The 23,487-nt window shown below is 39.0% G+C and overlaps 1 protein-coding gene across 1 annotated transcript; it reads left to right on the forward strand.

The window, feature by feature from the left end:
• Nucleotides 1–2,451: 2,451 nt before the first annotated feature.
• Nucleotides 2,452–17,414, forward strand: LOC140533020 (GTPase IMAP family member 4-like). Its single transcript, XM_072652277.1, has 4 exons — nucleotides 2,452–2,604; nucleotides 2,708–2,810; nucleotides 5,228–5,342; nucleotides 14,111–17,414. Exons 3-4 carry the CDS (start codon nucleotides 5,276–5,278, stop codon nucleotides 15,040–15,042), a joined length of 999 nt encoding a protein of 332 aa, XP_072508378.1. The 5' UTR covers nucleotides 2,452–2,604; nucleotides 2,708–2,810; nucleotides 5,228–5,275; the 3' UTR covers nucleotides 15,043–17,414.
• The last annotated feature ends 6,073 nt before the right edge of the window (nucleotides 17,415–23,487 follow it).

Below are 23,487 nucleotides of genomic sequence, written 5' to 3' on the forward strand. Positions count from 1 at the left end.
CAAGACCAGGGATGCTCCAGGATTTGGCTTGGTCAGATAAAGAGGAGACATTTGGATGTTCAAAATAAATAAATAAATAAAGAAGGAAACTGCATCCTGTTCAAGGGTACCATAGGCAATGAAGTAATATCAATCCTAAATATAGATGGACAAAGTAGTATTTCATCTAAATTCTTAGAGGAGAAATTAAGTGAGTTACAGGAAGAAATGGACTGCAAAACAATACTAGTGGGGGACCTCAACCTCCCCCTCTCAGAACTAGATAAATCTAATGATAAAATAAACAAGAAAAAAGTTAAGTTGGTGAATAGAGAACTTTTAAGCATTTCTAATGAAAAAAACACAGCTCTGTAGAAACACTCTAGTGTAAACAGAGAAATAAAAGGAAACCTGAAAAGATACATTCATTTGAAGAAGTTGAATAGCTACATAGTTTTAGTGCTCAATTCTAATAGATTTCTGGAAAGACAAATGTCCCCCTTAGAACTTTAATGTCCTTAAAGGGTATAATAAAGGTTGAAGAAGAAAAACAGAGGACCTAGATGTAGATTGTTTCTGTTCAAAGGGTTTGAAGAGGGCAAAGAGGAGGTAAAATAAAAGGAATGCATTAATAAAGAAAAGAGAAACATGTTAAACTCAACAGGGAAGCAATGCAGGAGGATGCCATCATAAGAGGAAGGATAACACAGGGGAAGGAATATCAGCTACAAAGTAGACTTCCATGTTCTGAAGAGATAATTAAAAGGGGGAAATAAGAATTGAGCTAGAAGCTAAAAAGAAGTACAACATTTGGGAATGGCTGAACAAATTGTGGTTTTGTTTACTCATGTAATCAAATATTATTGTGCCATAAGAAATAAGAAAAGATGATTTTAGAGAACCCACAAAACTAATACATAGAGAATGAAGTGAGGAGAAATAGAACAACATATTTAAGAAAGGTAACATTGCAAATAAAAGCAATCTGAAAGACTTGAGAGCTCTTTTGAAAACAATCATCAAACAAGTCTTTAGAGGACCCATAATGAAATTTTAGCTGCCTCTTAACAGAGAGGTAATGAATACAAGGTGGAGAGTGGAGAAAGATGTGCATTGTTGTAAAATGAGTATCATATTGCTGGCCTTCCCAATAAGCTGGAAAGAGGCTGGAAGGAAAGGGAATTTGGAGCTAAAATTTTTTAAATGAATGTGAAAAATAAACAAAATTAAAAACAAACAAAAATATATACATTGTTGGATTTGATCACTGTGGAGATTTATATTATTTGATTACCCTTATTTGTCACATTTTTCTTTCTTACATTTTAATGGGGGAGTGGGTTGAAGGGAGACAAAAGAAGGAAGTTCAGAAGGAAGTACAGAGAAGTGAGGCTTTTAAAAACAATATGTGGAATTTTTATACTGTAAAAATAGAAGTAAAAATGAACGTTCAAAATTTCATATGCAATGTTCTTTTTTTGTATTCTTATATATATATATATATATATATATATATATACACTCTTTTTGGTGTTTGAGCCCAGGATAAAAAATACAATTTATATCTTTAAAAAAAGAATGTAATCGGAGGAGAGGAAGTGGAGTCACTGACTGGTGCCAACTTTTTCAAAAATTTCAACCACCAAGCAGAGGATAGCTGGTTGTGATAACAGGATCAAGTGAGGGCTTTGAGTATTTCATATTTATGCCACAGTGTACTTTCTGTCTAAATCTGTTCAAATCCTGTGTGAAAGTTGTTTCTTTAGACACATGTTCTACAAGTGTTTTTTTTTTAATTAAGACAAAGTTCTTTTCCTATTTCTTTCGGACATCAAAAAATTAATCTGTCAATGGTGGCAATATCTTGAATCTTCTTTTACCCAAAAGTGTGTTTTCTTTCCTTTTTATCACGAAACTGCTCCATGTGAAAGGAAACTTAAATGGAGAATGTAACTTACAGGGCAAGAAAAGGGGAAAGGCTCACTTATCAGAAGGTTTCAGTGGGAGGGGAAGAAGGAGCATGAAAATAATGGCCAGGGGAGCAAGCAGGAAAATGGTCCAAAGGGAGGCAGGTACCTGAGGATAGGAAGGAGGGGTAGAAGGAGGGGAATAGGGAAAGAGGGGAAAGGATAAGAAAGAGCAAGGAGAGAGAGAGAGAGAGAGAGAGAGAGAGAGAGAGAGAGAGAGAGAGAGAGAGAGAGAGAGAGAGAGAGAGAGAGAGAGAGAGAGAGAGAGAGAGAGAGAGGAAATGTCTTGTTAATCTACAGATCTAATAATTAAGAGTTGACTACATGTTACTCCAGAGGAGTGTTTTGTGCCTAGTACAAGACTTTCTCCTGGTTCCTCAGCTCAGGAATCCTCTTGGCTCAAAAGGGCTCTTAAGCATATGGCATGAGCACACCCCATGAGGTAATCTTAGACCTTTCTTTCTCTTAATCGCCCCAGTGTCAGGAAATAGGCAGTCCTTAAGTCAGACAACTTTCATTTTCCATTTGACTTCTACTGCTCACACACACCCAGGTTCCAGGCACAACTCACACCAACACTGACCCCAAAACGCAGCTCAGTGAGGAGGAAGGAGAAGGCTATGCATTTTGGTAAAGGCACAGTGCCCAGACTGGCCAGGTGACTGATTGGCGACACCTCTTGGGAAGGGGGGTTCAATGTTCTGTCTAGGGGTCAAACCTGCCCTTCTCAAACAGTCTACTTTGTTTCTCTCCTTGCTCAGCTTTGGTTCCTGTTGAGTCGGGGTGAAGTATATGTGTGTTGGCTGAGTCCCCACTCCCTCCAAGAGGCCCAGGGTTGACTTCCAGAGGACAATCCTTTCTCAGGTGAGTGATCATCCTTTCGTACTTTGCCAGTTTGTGAGTGAGGACTATTCTTGAGGGGACGTGGGTGAGAGAAACTGAAACCAGGCCTGTTGTCTCTAGCCGAAGTGTTCTTCAAAATGATTTCTAGACGTGCTCAGATTCAAATCACAAGAAAGTGATTTGAGACCACAGTGAAGAAGAACTGAATGTTTAGCAGTTTTGTGCCCCCAAATGTTTTTTAATCCAGAGACCTGAAGACAAATGTTGGCATCATCATATGCCATAAACTACTACTCAGATACAGCAAAGGAGAAATGTAGCAATGCCCACATTATAGGCAGTGTCTATTCAGAATGCACCCTCCCCTTAGTTCATCACTTTATCATATTATCCCTGTTGGATTCATTTGGGGAAATGAAGACATTGACCAGTTGGGTACTTATTTAAGATCACATAAGTGATGAGTGAAGGAGATTAGATTTCAAGATAGACCAGGACTGGCTCCTTTCCCCCAACACCCAATGAACCAGATGGTAGATATACTCCTTTGTCTATTAACTCTATTCAGAAACCTTGAATTATTCACAACTAAATTAGAAAAGTGATATTTGTCCATTCAATAATGTTTTTGTTATTTATTTCTTTACTGACAAAACTTTAACCTTCAAAACACCAAAGGCAAAATATGAACATAGTAAGCCTACACTACAGTTCTTAAAGTTTTATTCTGCTCAGGATGTAATGACAAGAGATATCAATAAAAAGCATTTTTAAAAAATATCTATAGTAGAGCTACTGTGTGACCTCAGGAAAGTGACTTCTGGGGGCCTCAGTTTCCTCCTCTATAAAAGTAATACATACAACTAGATGATACTGAGTATCCTTCCAGTTCTAGGATTATGATCCTATGACCAGGCTTACCTGGTTTACAACTCTGCACTATTCATGAAAAAGAAAATTGCATATGTGTGTATCCATATATACATATATGTGGGCAGCTAGGTGGATAGAATGGCAGGCCTGAAGTCAGGAAGTCTCATCTTTATGAGTTCAAATCAGGTCTCAGATACTTACTAGCTGTGTGACCCTGGGCAAGTCACTTAACTCTGCCTCAGTTATTCATATATAAAATAAGCTGGAGGAGAAAACGGCAAACCACTCTAGTATCTTTGCCAAGAAAATCCTAGATAGGGTCACAAAGAGTCAGATATGACTGAATAAGGCAACTTAAGATGTATATGTGCATGAATGTATTTATGTATCTGTATATTCTGTATTATACATGTGTGTACATGTGTATATAAATCCCCAAAGAAGGTAATGAGAGCCAATGTGCAATAGTGGATGGAGGACTGGCCTCAGAGACAGAGAGACTTGGGACAAGAATTTTAAGACCTGTCTCTGACACATACTGGCTGGGTGATCTTGGGCAACTCACTTAACCTCCCAATGCTCCAGGTAGCTTTCTAAGGCTACAAGTTGAAGAGCAGGTACTGACCTGCATTGCTAGAGGTAACTTTTGCTAGATGATTTTTAATATGAAAGTGAATAACATTTAGAATTTGTTGTAGTTTATGTCAAATAAGGAATTTTTCCTATTTAATTTTTGTTTACTGATTTATCCAACCCTGGAATGTTAAGTTTCATTGTTTCTGATTCTCCCTTATCTAGTCTATTTGATTTTTAAAAATCTGAGAAAACTGGAAAGTAGTCTGGCAGAAATGAGGCATAGTAGTTCCCTACCCCCAGTGAAAGTCATGGATCCTGTTCAAAACTTAGGTTGCTTTTCTTATATAAAGACAGTAAGAGTTGTGTCTTCAGTAGTGGGAATGGGTTTGCATTGAAATGTTCATGCTATCACTCAAAACTGATGGCAAAGTGTATGAAATAGCTGGTCTAGATAAAGTGATTCAACCTATGACCACAAACAGGTGCTTTCTTCATTCCCTCTACACCCCCTCCCACTGGGAATGAGCCCATGAATTTGGCCTCAGTTCTAAACACTGGGCAACTTGTCATGAAAAAGGAAACCATAGGTTCCAATAAAATGTGAAGGCTATGTCTGAGTTTCAGGGAATTGAGATCTCTCTGGTTCCTTTCTCATCTCTCCTCTCCCTGTCCCCACAAATCATCCAAAGATACCAATAAACATTCCCCTAGAGAAGCAGGTTGAAGGACCATTCTTCTGTTTATTTATGGAGTCCTAGAACCAGAGGATGTTATAATGACCAGAAAAGAACTCTAGAGTTTCTCTAATCTAAACTCCCCATTTTACAGATGAGGATATAAGCCAAGGAACGGGCAATGTCTTGGCCAGGGTCATAAACAGCAGTTTAAGACAAACCTGGCACCAGAACCCAAATCTTCTGATTCTGAGTTGGAGTCTCTTTTTCACTTCACCACAATTAGCAATGACTTCAGAAATTCTTTGTCTACAGAAGTTGCACAAAAAGGCAGCAGAATATTGTGGAAAGATTCTCGACAAGATGAGCGATGGGTCAAGCCATGGTGAGCAGCAGCCCAGGACTCCCGAGGACAGCACTGGAAGAGAAGGTGATTGAAGTAGGATAGGGTTCCCATTGCTTTTTTGGCAACTGAGATCGTGTTCCCTTTCTAATGAGACAACAGCTGCTCTGAATGGCATCTTCCATTTTCCATTGTTCCCTCAGTTTGGCATCTTTTCCTTTCCCTCTGGGACAGACAGGGCTTTTCCCTCCATGACAGCATCAAGGAGTACCCTTCTTTCCTGTGGTGATCTGAATAACCTTATGTCAATGCCTCACATCTTGCATTTTCCTATTAGTTCTCATTCCTATGAGAAGACAAAAACCCTGGGAGGTGTATAAAAGCTTTTGTACCCAAAAGAGGTTAGGGGAGAAAGGGAAGGGGATCATCCATTTTCTTCACCCAATCTGACTGCTCTGTGTTCTGCTCTGACATTAACTTCTTTTGCCCTAGAAGAAAAAAGTAATTATATCTGTGTTGGCAACACAGGAAGAGTGTAGCTTACAGGGCAAGAAATATAGACCCCTTCTGAAATTCAAAAAACTTTTCATTCCTAGCTGAATTCTTTTTTTAATATTTTATATTCCCAATTATGTATAAAAACAATTCTAATACTCTTTTTTTGTTTTGTGTTGTAAATATTTTGCCTTCCTCCCTGCCCTCCTCCTTTTCTGAGAGGGTGAGCAATATAATGTAGGTTATTCATGTGAAATCATGTAAAAAATGTTAGTTATTTTGTACAGAAGATTTGAAAGGAAGGAAGAAAGAAGAAAGGATAGAAGATACAGAATGCTTTAGTCTGTATTCAGACAACATTGATTCTTTCTCTGGAGGTGAACAGCATTTTTCATCATGAATCCCTTGGGATTGTCTTGGATCATTGTATTGGTGAGAACAGCTAAGTCATTCAGAATTATTCATCATACAATATTTCTGTTACTGCTTACAGTTTTCTCCTGGTTCTGTTCACTTCACTTTGTATCATTTCTTGTAATTCATTCCACGTTTTTCTGAAATCATGCTGCTTGTCATTTCTTATAGCACAATAATATTCTATTAAAATCATATAGCATAACTTGCTCAGTCATTCCCCAATTGATGGACATCCTCTCAATTTCCAATTCTTAACTACCACAAAAAGAGCTGCTATAAATATTTTTGTACAAATAGATCCCTGCACACCTTTTAATCCCTTTGGGATATAGACCTAGCAGTGATATTGGTGTATCAAAGGTCATGGCCATTTTTATAGCCTCTGGAGCATAGTTCAAATTGCTCTCCATAAGACTTGGATCAGTTCACAACCCCACCCACGTTGCATTAATGCTGCAGTTTTCCCACATCCATTTCAACATTTATCATTTTCCTTTTTTTGTCATATTAGCCAATCTGATAGGTGTGAGGTAGTACCTTATAGTTGTTTTAATGTGCATTTCTCTAATCAACAGTGATTTACAGCATTTTTATATGACTATAGATAGCTTTGATTTCTTTGTCTGAAAACTGCCAGTTTATATCATTTGACCATTTATCACTTGAATGACTTGTGTTTTTATAAATTTGAATCAAGTTTCTACGCATATGAGAAATGAGGTCTTTATCAGAGATCCTTGCTATAATTTTTTTTCTTCTAGTTTTCTGCTTTCCTTCTAATTTCTCTTGCATTGAATTTGCACAAGAACTTTTAAATTTTATGCAATCAAAATTATCCATTTTACATTTTATAATGCTCTCTATATTTTTTGGTCTCAAATTTTTCTCCTGCCCATATATTTGATAGGTAACAAAGTGAATTTTCTCCTAATTTGTTTATATCACTCTTTAAGTATAATTTGGACCCATTATGTTCTGATCTTGGGCCAGAGTATGGAAATATTCTTTCCTCTTTTATATGAAATAATTTACCCCATTCTACCTCTTTCTTTCCCTTTCTCCAAGTACATTCTTTTTTCTCATTCCTTAATTGTATTTTTTTAAATATCACCCCATCATATTCAATTCAGACCTATGCCCTTTGTCTTTATATACTCCTAACTGCTCTAATACTGAGTAAGTTCTTATGAGTTATAAGTATCATCTTCCCATATAGGAATGTAAACAAATTTAACCTTATCAAGTCCCTTATGATTTTATCTTCCTATTTATCTTTATATGCTTCTCTTGAGCCTGATATTTGAAAATCAAATATTCTATTAAGCTCTGGTCTTCTCATCAGGAACACTTGAAAGTCTTCTATTAAATTGAATGTTCATATTTTCCCCTGGAGGATTATTTTCAGTCTTATTGGGTAGATTACTTTGTCATCCTAGCCCCTTTGGCCTCTGGAACATCATATTCCAAGCCCTCTAGTCTTTTCATGCAGAAGCTGCTAAGTTTTATGCTTTCTTTACTGTGGCTAATTTATATTTTTCTTTAAGGTTTTGGATACAGGAACTTTGACTTAGTTGTCTTCTTCTGGTATGTGTTTCAATCTTTCCTGTCACCATAGTAACTTTCCATAATCAGGATACTTTTCTGTTGTTTTCTCACTTTCTTGCCTATTTTTTGACTTTTAACACTTTGCTAAAGTGGGGTTCTGCTTCCAGCTTGAAGGACACACTTTCACAAGATTCAGGGATTTTGTCCAGCTGTTTTCAGAAATACTTCTAGGAAGCTGTAAGTTTTCTGTTCTTCCAAGGTGGTATGATCTAAGGAAAGGTGTGCTTACTTCTCCCCTGGCCAGTATGCAATCATAAGCATTTTTTTCTGCTTTGGAATTGTGACTAGGGTCCCCATTCCCTGGCAGCAGCAAGCTCTTATGTGCCAGGGCTCCTCCTCATCCGAGAACTGCCACCCAGGACTGTAATCTGGATCTGAGTATGACCAAAGAAACAAAATCCTAGCCCCACTCCCAGCAAAGAGACCCTTGTAATCTTCTAACCAGCTATTCTATTCCCCTACCATCTCTGGGTTGAGAACTCCAGAAACAGCTGCTGGCTCTGCTGATTCACTCACTCCCAGCAACTACTCCTGGTTTGCTGGGGCCTGGCCTGCACAGGCACAGCCTACACTGGACTGTACTCCATTCCCACCTTGCTGCAACAGATCTTTCCTGACGACCGTCTAAATTATCTTGGGCTGGAAAATTATTTTACTGTGATCTTTTGCGGGTTCTGTTATTCCAGAATTTGATTTCAGGCATTATTTAAAGATGTTCAGAGGGATTTTAGGGAGAGTTTAGGCAAACCCCTGCCTTGGAGAGACCATTATGATTCAGCCTCCCCCAACTGTAATTTTTAAGGATTTTCTGCAATGAGCTTTCAAACCTCCTTTTCTATCTGGCCAGTTCTATTTTTTAAGGAGTTATTTTCTTCAGTGAATTTTTGGTTAGCTGGATCATAACGTTCCAGAACAGATCCAAACCAAGACATACTATGTATATGTGAATGAATGGATAAATGAATGCATGAATACATTATGTAATTGGTCAAGTCTTTGGTGGTAAAGATGTTATATCAGAGCAATAAATGAGAATTAAAAAACATCTAAAATAGCTAACCCCTGAAGATTACACTTATGCTTTGTGATTGATTAATTTGCTAAGAAGTGGGGCAAATATAATGGAGTAGGAGGGAAAAACACAGCCACCTCCCTGTCACCCACAATTCCTCCATGAAGATCTACAAAGTCCGTTAGACTGTATCCAAGTAACACATTCTGGTAATATGCACTGATTCAGGAGAAACCACCTAGGCTTTTTTGTTAGGGCCTTGTGGTCCTGTTATATACAAAATTAAGAGAAGCTCCAGAAGTCTGGAATAAGGACAACATAACATCAAATTTTGATGATGTTGAGATGATGTAGATGTGTTAACTTTAAAGTTTTACTGACAACTTTGGAATGATCTGGATGTGTTAATGTAAAAGCAAGGACCCCAACATACAGAGGAGGGCCTGCTATCACAGGTTTTTTGATCTGCTTTTCTAAAAGGAAAGCAACTTGAGAGGTCAACAATCACTTTAATCAAGCATAGAGACCATTCAGTGTAGGCTGAACCAGAGTGCTAGCACCAGATCTTGGAGGCAGTTCATAGCAGCAATAACAATAACTTTAAGAGTTCTCAACCTAGGGGGCGGAGCCAAGATGGCGAAGTAGAAAGACGCACATACACATAGCTCCGAACCCACAAACCACAGAACGACAGAGAGGACTAACCCAGGGCAAATTCTGCACCCAGAGACCACGGAATATTGGAGCGAGGGAGATTTCTGTTCCAGAGAGACCTGCAAACCTCTCGCGGGGGGACCTTCGCGCCAGGGACTGGGCGCCGGGGCGGGAAGAGGAGAGCAGCCCTGCCGCGGCAGCGACACTGTGGGAAAGAGATCCGAGAGGGCTGCGGAATGGAGTCTCCAGTGGCCACGCGGGTCCCCACACCCACAGAGGGACTGGCAAACCTCTCGCAAAAGGTCCGTCGCGCTGCAGACACGGTGCCCAGCCCGGACCTGCGGCAGCGACAGCAGCCGCGGCTCCTAGAGACAAAGTTCTGAGAGGGATCCGGAGGCGGGATCTTCAGCAGCTGCACGGGCCCCCCACCAACAGGTGACTGACGGGGGTAGGTGAGAGAGTCTCTTTGGCGGGTTGAGAGGGGAGTGAGGTGCCCCCATAGCTCGGGCCCCCCCGAGAGGTGGGGGCTGAGAGACGGCTGCGGACGGGGGCTCCCCAAATGGACGGGAGCCTGGATCCATTGTGGAAGGTCTGTGCATAAACCCCCTGAGGGAATTGAGCCAGAGAGGCGGCCCTGCCCCTGACCTCAGCACCTGAACTTAATTTAACACTGAATAACAGCCCTGCCCCCGCCAAAAATCCTAAAGCAGGAAGCAGCATTTGAATCTCAGTCTCCAAATGCTGGCTGGGAGGACCAGGAGGCGAGGTGGGTGTGAGGAGAACATTCAGAGGTCAGGCCACTAGGTGGAGACAATGCCAAGAAAAGGGAAAAGAAATAAACTATTGAAGGGTACTTTATCAGAGAAAAAAAACTTCCTCCCTTCCTTTCTGATGGGGAGGAACAATGCTTGCCATCAGGCAAAGACACAGAAATCGAGGATCCTCTGTCCCAGCCCACCCAATGGGCTCGGGCCATGGAAGAGCTCAAGAGGAATTTTGAAAATCACGTTAGAGAGATGGAGGAAAGACTGGGAAGGGAAATGAGAGGGATGAGGGAGAAGCATGAAAAACAGATCAGCTCCCTGCTAAAGGAGAACCAAAAAAATCTTGAAGAAATTGGCACCTTGAGAACTAGCCTAACTCAGCTGGCAAGGGAGGTGCAAGGGGCCAATGAGGAGAAGAATGCTTTCAAAAGCAGAATTAACCAAATGGAAAAGGAGATTCAAAAGCTTACTGAAGAAAATAGATCTCTCAAATCTGGAATGGTACAGATGGAAGCTTTGGACTTTTCGAGAAAGACAGATATCTCAGAACATACCGCGCAGATTCGAAAAATGGAAGATAATGTGAAATATCTTATTGGAAAAACAACTGACCTGGAAAATAGAATGAGGAGAGACAATGTAAAAATTCTGGGACTACCTGAAAACCATGATCAAAAGAAGAGCCTAGACATCATCCTCCACGAAATTATCAAGGAAAACTACCCTGAGATTCTAGAACCAGAAGGCAAAATAAATATTCAAGGAATCTGCAGAACACCGCATGAAAGAGATCCAAAAAGAGAAACTCCTAGGAGCATTGTGGCCAAATTCCAGAATTCCCAGGTGAAGGAGAAAATATTGCAAGCAGCTAGAAAGAAATAATTCAAGTATTGTGGAAATACAATCAGGATAGTACAAGATCTGGAACCTTCTACATTGAGGGATAGAAGGGAATGGAATAGGATATTCCAGAAGTCAAAAGAACTAGGACTGAAGCCAAGAATCACCTACCCAGCAAAACTGAGTATAATACTTCAGGAGAAGAAATGGTCTTTCAATGAAATAGAAGACTTTCAAATTTTCCTGATGAAAAGACCAGAGCTGGAAAGAAAATTTGACTTTCAAACACAAGAATGAAGAGAACCATAAAAAGGCGAACAGCAAAGAGAAATCATAAGGGACTTACTAAAGTTGAACTGTTTAAATTCCTACATGGAAAGACAATATTTATAACTCTTGAAACATTTCAGTATCTGAGCACTGGGTGGGAGTACACACACACACACATGCACACACACATTCACACATAGAGACAGAGTGCACAGAGTGAATTGAAGAGGATGGGATCATATACTAAAAAAAAAAAATGAAATCAAGCAGTGAGAGAGAAATATTGGGAGGAGAAAGGGAGAAATGGAATGGGGCAAATTATCTCTCATAAAAGAGGCAAGCAAAAGACTTATTAGTGGTGGGATAAAGAGGGGAGGCAAGAGAAAAACATGAGATCTACTCTCATCACATTCCACTAAAGGAAAGAATATAATGCACACTCATTCTGATAGGAAAACCTATCTCACAATACAGGAGAGTGGGGGACAGGGGCACAAGCAGGAAGGGGGGGAGGATAGAAGGGAGGGCATGGGGAGGAGAATGCAATATGAGGTCGACACTCATGGGGAGGGAAAGGACCATAAGAAAATAGAAGTAATGGGGGACAGGACAGGATGGAGGGAAATATAGTTAGTCTTATACAACACAACTAGTATGGAAATCATTTGAAAAACTAAACAGATATGGCCTATATTGAACTGCCTGTCTTCCAAGGGGAAGTCGTAGAGAGGGAGGGAGCTAAAGAAGTTGGAACTCAAAGTGTTAGGACCAAATGTAATGTTCTTACCACTGGGTAACAAGAAACACAGGTTAAGGGGTCAAGAAAGCTATCCGGCCCTACAGGACAAAGAGAAGACGGAGACAAGGGCAGGGAGGGAGGATAGAGGAGAGAGCAGATAGGTCACAGGGGCAATTAGAAAACTTGGGTTTGGGGGGGGAGGGGGAAAAAAGGGGAGAAAATTTGTAACCCAAAATTGTGTGAAAATAAATGTTAAAAGTTTAATAAAAAAAAAAAAAAGAGTTCTCAGCCTACAGGTGGTAAGAGGGTTGGACAACTCATCAGGAGATTATAAGGAATCATTTGTTGGCACTGAGTGCAGGACTCTGTTGCGTTTTGCATACACAGTAGTCAGTTATAGTCCTAGAGCTAAGGGCAGCACTAGCTCACTAGCACCTGTAATCAAAGAATACAAAAGTCCTGGTCACAGTTCTAATATAGAGAAGAGTGCTTGTGGTTGCTCAAAGACTGGAGCACAGGGCAGTAGAAGTTCAAATCCTGCCTCTGACAATTACAAGCTGTGTGACCCTAGGTAAATCATTTAACCCTATTTGGCTCAGGTTCCTCATTTTTAAAGTAAGCTGGAGAAGAAGTGGAAAGCCACTCCAGTATCATGCCAACAAAATTCCAAATGGGGTCACAAAGTATGACATAACTGAAAATTGACTGAATAATAACAACATGATAAAAAAAAGTAGCTCAACATCTCATTTCAAAAAATCATCGAAGAAAACTTCCTGATATGACAAATGTTAGAGGGAATATGGAAAAATTGGGCCACTAATGCATTGCTGGTAGAGTTGTGAACTGATCCAATTATTCTGGAGAGCAATTTGGAACTATGCCCCAAAGGCTATAAAACTGTATATACCCTTTCACCCAACAATGTCACTACTAGTAACCCAAAGATATATAAAAAAGAAATATATATATAAATATTTATAGCAGCTCTTTTTGTGGTGTCAAAGAATTAGAAATTGAGGGGATGCCCATCAGTTGGGGAATGGCTAAACAACTTGTGGTACATAATTGTGATGGAATATAATTGTACTATAAGAAATGAAAAGCAAGATGCTCTCCTAAAAACCTGGTAATACGTATAAATGTGCAAAATGAAGTGAGCAGAATAAGAACACTGTACACAGTAACACCATTGTTATAAGATCATCAACTGTGAATGACTTAGCTTTTCTCAGTAATATGATGATCCAAGAAAATACTAAAGAACACTTAATTTAAAATGCTTCACCTTCAGAGAAAGAACTGATGGATATAGATTGAATGCAGATTGAATCAAACTTTTAAATTTTATTTTTCTTGTATTTTTAACCTGTATCTTCTTTCATAATGCAGCTAATATGGGAATGTTTTGCAAAAATGACACGTTTTATCTGTATAAAATTGCTTACCTTCTCAAGCAGGAAGAATGGGAGGGAGGCAGAGAAAGAAACTGGAACTCAAAAAATTTTAAAAACCACAAATTGAAAACAATTTTAAAAATTAGAAAACAAACAGATTGGGCCTTTCTTTTAAGTCAAACCAAGAATTTCAGACTTAAATATTGTTAAAAGATTATTTCTTAATATCCCCAGAGGCACAGTTCTATGTATTTTCAAAAGTAATGGGAGGGTAGATGGAATAATAACCCCCAAAATAAAAATAATAACTGAAATTTATAGACTACTTTAAGGCTGGTGACATGCTTTATATACAATACCTCATTTATTTCTTATAACTCTGTGAATTAAGTTATTAAATGGAAACATGTGAGGTATACAGGATGGGTAGATCAGCAAAAGACCCAATACTATATGTCCCCAGAAAATTGTAAGGTGAACCTGTTGCTGAGCCAGAGTTTTAGCATGCTTCTTGCTGGAGAAGGACCTAAGGTCAGAATGCATGTGATTCTGAGGCTGAAGCTAAGAGCCAATACATGGCTATAATGAGTGGGAAGAGAGACTGAAAGGATAGCAATTGAAGGTAGAACTTAACCCTCTCACTCTCATTACTCACATCTCAGGTTATGGAAACCAAGACCCCAGCAAAAATCAACTGAGACTTGTCCTGGTGGGTAAAACAGGAGCTGGGAAAAGTGCAACAGGGAACAGCATCCTGGGACAAAGGGTATTTGAGTCAAGAGTAGCAGCAAAGTCAGTGACCAAGAACTGTGAGAAAAGAACCAGATTGTGGAAGGAGAGAGAAATTGTAGTTGTGGATACTCCTGGGATTTTTGATACTTACGTGTCTGATGTGGATACATCAAAGGAGATTAACCACTGCCTCATTATGTCCTCACCTGGGCCTCATGCTATCATCCTGGTGGTGCCACTCAGTCGTTATACTAAGGAGGAGCAAGATGCAGTAGAGAAGATCTTGGGAATTTTTGGTTCCAAAGCCAAGGAACATATGATCCTCTTATTGACCCGGAAGGATGATCTGGAAGATATTGACTTGACACAATACTTATGTGAAACTAGGAATGAAGCGTTGAAAGATCTGATAGGCCAGTTTGATTGCAGATACTGTGCTTTCAACAACCGGGCAACTGGAAATGAGCAAGAGGCCCAGCTAACAGAGCTTCTGAGCTTAGTGGACCAAGTAACACAGAAGAATGGAGGCTCTTTCTACACAAACCAGATGTATCAACTGGCAGAAAAGGAGATTCAGAAACAAGTTGAAGCACTGAAAAGATCCCACATGCAAGAGCTGGAAAGAGTGAAAAATAAAATAAGAAAGGAATATGAAGAGGAAATCAAAAACTTAAAAGAGGAACTAGAGAAAAAAGAAAGAAAAGAAAAAATGGATAGAGAACTTGCAGAAAAAGATGAATTCTACGCAAATAAGCAAAGAGCTGCCAGAGAGGAGGTTGTGAGTCAAAATAAATTCATCGAAAGAATCGTGGATATCTTGAAATCAGCAGTTTCTACCATTCAAGACTTATTTGAATTTTAAGGAACTTAGTGAAAACCATCTTATACTCTATACTCTAACTTCTATTAATCCTCATTTAATACTCAGCTATCCTGAATCAGTTGTACAACTCAAGTCTTCAAGAATAAAGATAATTGTCAATCATTTATTGTGAGAAATGACCAGGTTGATCTGAAAATGAAGGAATCGGTCTTCTTTTGTATGAAAATAGAGAAAAATAGTTCTGTTACTGCATTGGGAACTCTTCTACCAAGCTTATGAGGAAAGGAAGGAGTACAGAGCAAAGCTTGTACTGGAAATTCAGCATCACTCCCCATTACTTTTCTTTAAAAACTGTGTACCAAAATGGACAATATTGCTTACCTAAAATTTTAAAGTTTTTGTGTAAGCAGAAACAGGGCAACTGACATTAGAAAAAAAAAAAAACAGTAAATGAGAAAAAAAATCTTTGCACCACATTTCTCCACTAGAGGTCTCATTTCTAAGATAGATAGTAAACTAATTAAAATATATAAGAATAAGAACAATTTTCCAAGTAATATATTCAAAGGAAATGGGAATTTTCCAGAGGAAAAATGTCCAAGCTATTAATAACCATTGTTGTTGTGGTGGTGGTGGAGGTGGTGCTTTGGTTGTCCTTCATTCTTGAGGAGGACCATGACATCAAGATTGAGTGAGGGAAGGCTATGCAAGGTCACCAACCTCACTTTCTTGTCCTGAACCATCTGGATTCAGTTACCCAGTATTCATCAGGATGGCTGGAGATGGCCCAGGATAAGACCCGGGTCCTTTCAGGTTAAGGTCCTAGAGCATTCTCACTTTAAGTGAGATGCACATGCCCTAATAATTTTAGAAGTCCAAATTGAAACAACTCTGAAGTTCCATTTCATACCTATCAGACTGCAAAACTGACAAAAAAAGAATGAAAAATGCTGGAAGGACTGTGGGAAAACACGTACATGAATGCACTCTTGAGGAAATTCAGGTCATTCTAGAAAGCAAATTGGAATTATGCCACCAAGCTATGAAAATGTTGATATTCTTTGACTCATCAATATCATTGCTATATTTATACCCCTAAAGAGATTTATAAAAAGGAGAACGACCCAGATTTACTAAAAACACTATAGCAGTTCTTTTTGTGGTGCCAGGGAATTAGAAACTGAGAAAGTTCACATCACTTAGGAAATGACTAAGGAAATTATTGTATATGAATATGAAGGAATACTATTGTACATGGTACTATAAGAAATTATGAAGGGGATAGTTTCCTAGAAAACTGGGAAGACTTGTAGGAATTGATTCAAACTGAAATGATTAGTCCTAGGAGAACAATTTATACAATGGCAGCACTATTGTAAAAAACAAACATCTCTGAAAGATTTAAGAACTCTAAACAACACAATGATTAACCACACTTCAAAAAGTGATAAAGCATGTTGCGCACCTCCTAATCACAGATGTGATAAATTCAGAGCACACATTGAGATGAGTCTCACTTTTTAAAATTTGGGCAATGTGCAAATAAGTTTCATTTAACTATGTATGATTATAATAGGATTTGTTTTTCTTTATTTCTCAGTGGAAAAGGAGAAGAGGTGGGAAAGAGATTCCATTGAAAGGAATAAGTTTTCTAATTAAAGAGAATAAGATTCCAAATGGATGCTGGACCTCTTTCACATTTCTAGTACTGTTGACATCAAAAAACATCCATATTAGCTATTCTCATTCACTTTTGACATTTATATCCTTGTCTTAACAAAGTGATATTCAAAGGGTGAGGAGATGAAATAATATTCACTTATATTCATAATGAGCCAGCCTAAGATTGGAGTTGCTCAGAGAGTTCCTGCATTATAATGAGATGACGTGTCTTATTATTCCTTTTCTGAAGTTTACACAATCTCTCATTGTTTGTTAATGATACTAAGAATAACAACGATGATGATGATAACTCATTTATATAGCTTTTTTAAAATTTACAAAGTATTTCCTCCCAGAAATCTTTTGAGAATATGGCAGGTGTCATTCTCATTTCAATGAGGAAACTGAAGCTCAGAAGACTAAATGAGCTACTCATTATCATGTGGTTAGTAAGTGCACCAATTGGTATTGAAATATGCATCTCTTCTCACTACAAGTCCAACACTTTTTCTATTATAGTGTCACCTTTCCTGCTAAATTACTGTTGGCTAAATAACTCAGAATTCGATCTACTTAGTACAGATGATTTTCAATATATAATGATGGGATAAATGGAGTAACCAAACTGCAATGACCAGAGATGGTAAAAGAAAGACATTGACTCAGAAGATGAGACAATGTAGGTCAATGTATTAATTCTCATGCTACTACATTATGTGCGTTAAAATAATAAAAGTTTGCATTTCTTATTTTCCAGAAGTTATTTCTGTGGGGTGTTGGCATGAGAAGAATTAGGGAAAAGAACATTGCCATATTATCTAGCCAAATGTAGGAAGATCCCTTCCAGGTAAAATTTCAGGTTTTCTTATGGGCAAGAGTTGGTTTATTCCTCATGGTAATGACCATTGCTTTGCAGTTCTTCATGGTCAGTGCCCATGGACCTTCTTTGGAACCATTCTCTGCTGACCATACCATTCCCAAGGGTTCTTCTCTCTGGTTTCAGGAGGTTGATTTTTTTAAAAGGTATTTATTAATTTTCATTCACACTGCTTAGGTCCTTGCTTTGGATCAGAGCTCCAGTTATCTGCAATATCATGGTCTCCTGATGTCACATCATCACATTTGAAGGACAGAACCTCTTAATTCAGAACAACATCCTGGAGAAAATTTCCTCAGATCCTTTTGTCCTCCCAAGATCATTTTCCCAACTTCTACTTGATATCAAGATTTAGGGATCTGATAGCATGTCTCTTTACAAATCCTAAAAATACTTCAGATCAAAACCTTGGTCATTATAACATGCATTTATAGAAACATGGTGCCTGTATGATGATGGGAAATTATCCTCACTCTTTCATCTACAATTCTTCTCATTCTGGCAAGTATATATTATGTTTGCCAACCAGTGGAATTCTGATTTGCAGTGGGCCTGAACTTCATGTTTCTCCCTCCCCTTCACCTTGTTTTGGTGCTTCCATAGCCCAATAACCATATAAGCAACAATTTGGGATAAACTAGATGATCTCAAAGCCTTGCCTGCTGGTTTTTCAAGCCAACTGTTGATGGCATGATTGTGAATGACTTCAAGATCATGCTACAGGATGATCATCAGTTGGTGGACCAGAGGTTATTTGGTCTGAAGAACAAAAGGTTTGGGGTTGGATTGGATTGGACCTAATAAGTATCTCCAGGTTTTTGAAGGTCTATAATATGGAAGACAGATTAGACATGTAGTTGTTCTTGGCACCAGATGGCAGAATTAGAAATAATGAGTGCATGTTCCAGAAGTAGATTCTGGTTCAATGTAAAGAAATGTTAAAAATTCATTCTAAGAGTAAAATGGGCTGCCTCTGGAGCTGATAGGCTTCTCTTCATTTGAGGCCTTCTAAATGACTACTGGAGAAGTATTTTGATGGGATGATATAAAGATATTGTTGGTCAGGTATGGATAAGTTGTGCCCCCTCCCTGCATCCCTAGGAGCTCAAAACCACATCCCAAGAACCTTTCAAAGAATCCTTGAAGTCAAAACTTATTTTCATAACAATTCTGACATTTTCATTGCCAATATGTTAAATATTGCTAGATAAAACCAACAAAAACAAAAGCTTATTGAAGTCTTCAATAATCTTTAGAATGTAAAGCAGTCCTGAGGCCCAAACGTTTGACAACTCCAGTTATGTTACATTATAAACCATAGCCACAGCTGGCACCAAGTTGGATGTCTCCTCCCCTTGCCACACTTCCAGGAACTATAGGGTTACCTAGAACACTCCAGCAAGATCTGGTGCCCAGGAGATGGAGCCAAGATGACTGAGTAAAATCAGGGACTCACATGTACTCATCCACAAGTTCCTTCAGACACCTCTAAGAAGTGAATCTGAATGAATTTTAGAGTGGCAGAAAATCCATTGGAGGCAGACTGTGGTAGATATCCAGCCCAGAACAGCCGAAAAGATCAATGATAAAGATCTGTTACACTGGGCTAAGGAAACACAGAGATACAGGAGGTACCAGCACAGATGTGGCCTAGAGGAGTAGGATTGGCCCCAGGTATGCTGAATCACCAGCAAGAGTTTGGGTTCCCAAACCACTCAGTATGGGATGGGAGTGCAGCAGAACTAGATAAGAGAGAAGTGCAGGGCCCGTAGCAACTGTAGCAGCTACTCCTGGTGCTATCACTCCACAGACTAAATGTTTGAAAGTCATCCACTTGAACTTCTAGTAGGGAAAATGTGAAATAAGCTGTAAATGTGCTTACCCTCCTTGGTTAACCCTGAAAAACCCAGAGAATATTGAACCAGGAAAAATCTTGGAATAGTGGAGCCAGAAAAATGGGTACAACAGTTTTTTAGCTTGCCAGGCTATGGAGACCACCGGGAAGGGTCCCTCTTGCTGTGGCTGAAGGGGACCAGTGCAGGAAGGGAAACATCCCAGCAAGATGAACCTCAGAAGATGAGTAGGAGATCCTAAGTCCAAGGGGAGGTGGAGCAGGTAAGCACCAACATCAGGATCCCAGGTGTGCCTTAGCACAGGCAGGGGAATTGGACAGACACCAGTGCAGATGGGTTTAGTGCAGCTCTAGGAGAGGGGGAGACCTCCAGTGGTCACACTACCCCTTCCCAACACTTCATGCCATGAGTTTAAGTCCAATGCCAGGGAAACTCAGACTTCGCCTTGTCTCAATCTTGGCACACACCAGCCAGCTCAGCACAAATAAGATGCAGCATTATATAGATATTAGCTGACAGAACCAGAGGTCACAGAACAGAAAGTCATTAACCATGACTCAAGCTCACAGCACAAGAAATGTAGGACAGAGCCCCCATTGTCCCAGAAGGAGAGCTCCACTCTAAAAGCCAGGAAAAAGGCAATAACCATTAGCAGGAAGCAAATTAGAAAACCAAAGACCATAGAATCTTACTACAGGGACAGGGAAGAACAAAATATTAATTCAAAAGAGGACAGCATTGACATTGTACCCACATCTGCAACCTCAAAAAGGAATATAAACTGTGCTCAAACCCAAGGAGCATTCTTGGAAGAGCTCAAGAAGGATTTTAAAAGTCAAATTAAAAGAGGTAGAAGGGAAAATGATCAATTATTTTAAAAATACAATCAGTTCCTTAAAAGTAAAATTGGTCAAATGGATAAGGAGATATAAAAGCTAAGTGGAGAAAATAGCTCTTTAAAAAAGGAGGTACAAAAGTTAATTGAAGAAAGCAATTCATCAAAAATTAGAATTGAGCAAGTAGAAACTAATCACCCTATGAGGCATCAAGAGTCAGTCAAACAAAATGTATAGAATGAAAAAACAGAAGAAAATGTAAAATACCACATTGGAAAAACAACTGACCTGGAAAAGAGATCCAGGACATAAAATATAAGAATTATTGGTTTACTGGAAAGCCATGATGAAAAAAAGAGCCTAGATATTATCTTCCAAAAAATCATACAGGAAAACTGCCATGAGGTTGTAGATCCAGAGGGCACAATAGTCATCAAACAATCCACCAATTACCTCCTGAAAGAGATCAAAAATTGAAAACACCAAGGAATATTGTTGTCAAATTCCAGAATTATCAGGTCACAGAGAAAATACTGCAGGCAGCTGGAAAGAAATAATTCAAATATCAAAGAACTACAGTCAGGCTATAACTCATGAAAGAGATAAGAAAAATATTATTCAATGGAAGACATAAGGGAGAAGGGGAGAGGGGGAAAAAAATAAAGCTACTCTCCCCACATGTGGCTGAAGGAGGGAATAACATGCTCACTAAATTTGATATCAAAATTTGTATCACACCACGGAAAAGTAGGAGAGGAGACGACAAGTGGAGCAAGGGGAATGTTAGAAAGGAGGGCAAATGGGAGAAGGGAGTCACTAGAAATAAACACTTTCGAGAAGGGACAAAGTCAATTGTAGGGGGGAAAATAAGGGGGGATAGGGTAGGACAGAGGGCAATATAATTAGTATTACACAACATAATTATTATGGAAGTCTTTTACAAAAGAACACATATTTAGTCTCTACTGAATTGCTTCCCTTCTCAGTGGGGCTGGGGAGGGGGGGAGGAGGGAGAGAAGTTGGAATTCAAAGTATTAGAAACAAATATTGAGAATTGTTATTGCATATCATTGGGAAATAAGAACTACAGGGAATGGGGTATGGAAATTTATCTTGCCCTGCAAGAAAAGAGAGAAGATGGGGATAGCAGAGGGATGGGGTGTGATGGAGGGGAGGGTATATTGAGGGAAGGAGTAATCAGAATGCAAGGTATTAGGAAGCTGAGGGAGGGGAGTGATGGGGAGAAAAATTGGACATGTTACAAAGTGAGGTAAAAGCAATTAGTATTAAAACAATAGACTGAATTAATTACTGAGAATAAATCAATGACATCTTTAGTCTGGAGAAAAGAATTTCAGTCTAAATTTCCTAGAGGAAGGTAACCTTGGGTAAAATTTGGCATTGATGGAAAAGTCAAGGTTTTAATGGTAAATTTTATTTTATGATTGCCATTAAATCAGGAACTAGAACATGTATAGAAAGGCATGTAAGCCACTTACGACTTGCCACAAAAGATGTTCCTTAGCCAAAGTGCAACTATAATCATATTTGAAACCTGGTTATTGAAACTTGCCATTTTTAGATGCTATGGGACTATTAAGTGACTGTTCTTCTGAGTCTAACTCCAGGTATGGGTAGCAAGAAAGGGGATCTGAGCCTCCCATCCATAATGCCAATAAGCTGATGAGATGCTAGTACGAACTGCATAAGGTGATCTCAAGGCAACGGTGGGAGAGTGGCTGTTCAGCATGGGCTGAAGTGGGATTCTCCTGACTCAATTTCCCCACTGACACCTGGCAGACTTTAAGCCTGACTGAATGCAAGTGGATAACCTAATCCTGCCTGGAATTGACATGGAACTGGGGAGCTATTGTATCCCTGTAATGTCTCTATTCTTGATGGCAATTTCCTATGGTCAAAAGGTTTGTAAGCTTAATACCAGATCTATTCAAGTATAGATTATTGGTAGGGGAACATCCGAAGTTGTCTAAAATTAAGCTATTAGGCATAGGACTATAGACCAACAACAATAAGTTAGGGTCCTTTAATTCTTAGTAATACTGTGGAGACAATTAGGTCAAGAGCTTGTGAAGTTAGCAACATAAATATTATTTCTGTCTCAGTTGGTTAATGTTTAAAAAAAAAATTTGTGCTCCATATTATAAATGCTTTAAAAAGAAGTATCACCTGACCAAAACTTTGAATTGCTTTATGTGTTATAAACTGTGTTAAAAATAAATAATAAAAAAGGTAATTAAAGGGTTCAAAGGGAGAAGAGGAAAGGAGTAGGAAAAAAGGGTGAAGTACATCACATAAAAAAAAAAAAAAGAGGCACAAAAGCATATTGTAGTAGAGGGCCAGAAGGGAGGGAGATGAGAATTGTTTGAGCTTTACTCTCATCAGATTTGATTGAAGGAGGGAATAACATTCTCAGTTAAGTACAGAAATCTAACTTGCCCTGCAGGAAGTAGGAGGGGAAAGAGGTGGTTAGAGGGAAGAAGGTTGGGGCAGGGGTGGGGGAGGGGAGGTTTGAAGAGATAGAAGATGTGGTAAGGAAAAAGGGAAAGTAAAAGAAAAGGGAAGGGGCTGAGAGAAGGGAGAGAAGAATGAGGGAGGTGGTGGTTAAAAGTAAAACCCTTTTGAGGACGGGAAGGGAGAAGGGAGAAATACAAGCATGAACAGGTGTGGGGTTAGAATAGGATGGAGAAAAAGACACAGATAGTAATAACTATGAGTGTGAATGGGATGAACTCCCCCCATAAAATGGTGGGGGATAAAAGAATGGTTTAAAACCATAATCCTACAATACATTGTTTACAAGAAACATATTTTAAAAAGGTGATACACACAGAGTAAAGGTAAAAGACTGGAGCAGAATATATTATGCTTCAGCTGAAGTTAAAATAAAAACAGGGGTAGCAATCCTAATCTCAGACAAAGCAAAAGCAAAAATAAATCTAATTGAAAGAGACCAGGAAGGAAACTACATCCTGCTAAAAGACACCACCAAAAACAAAATAACATCATGACTAAACATATTTGCACCAAGTGGTATAGCATCCAGATTTTTAGAGGAGAAGTTAATGGAATTATAGGAAGACATAGACAGCAAAACTATACTAGTGAAGGGTCTCATCATCCCCCTCTCTGAACTTGATAAATCTAACCTCAAAATAAACAAGAAGGAAGTTAAAGGGTGAATAGAATTCTGGAAAAGGCAGATATGATGCACTCTGGAGAAAACTGAATGGGATAG

The sequence above is a fragment of the Notamacropus eugenii genome, chromosome 3 (assembly GCF_028372415.1).
Source record: "Notamacropus eugenii isolate mMacEug1 chromosome 3, mMacEug1.pri_v2, whole genome shotgun sequence".
In the NCBI taxonomy this organism is placed as follows: Eukaryota; Metazoa; Chordata; class Mammalia; order Diprotodontia; family Macropodidae; genus Notamacropus; species Notamacropus eugenii.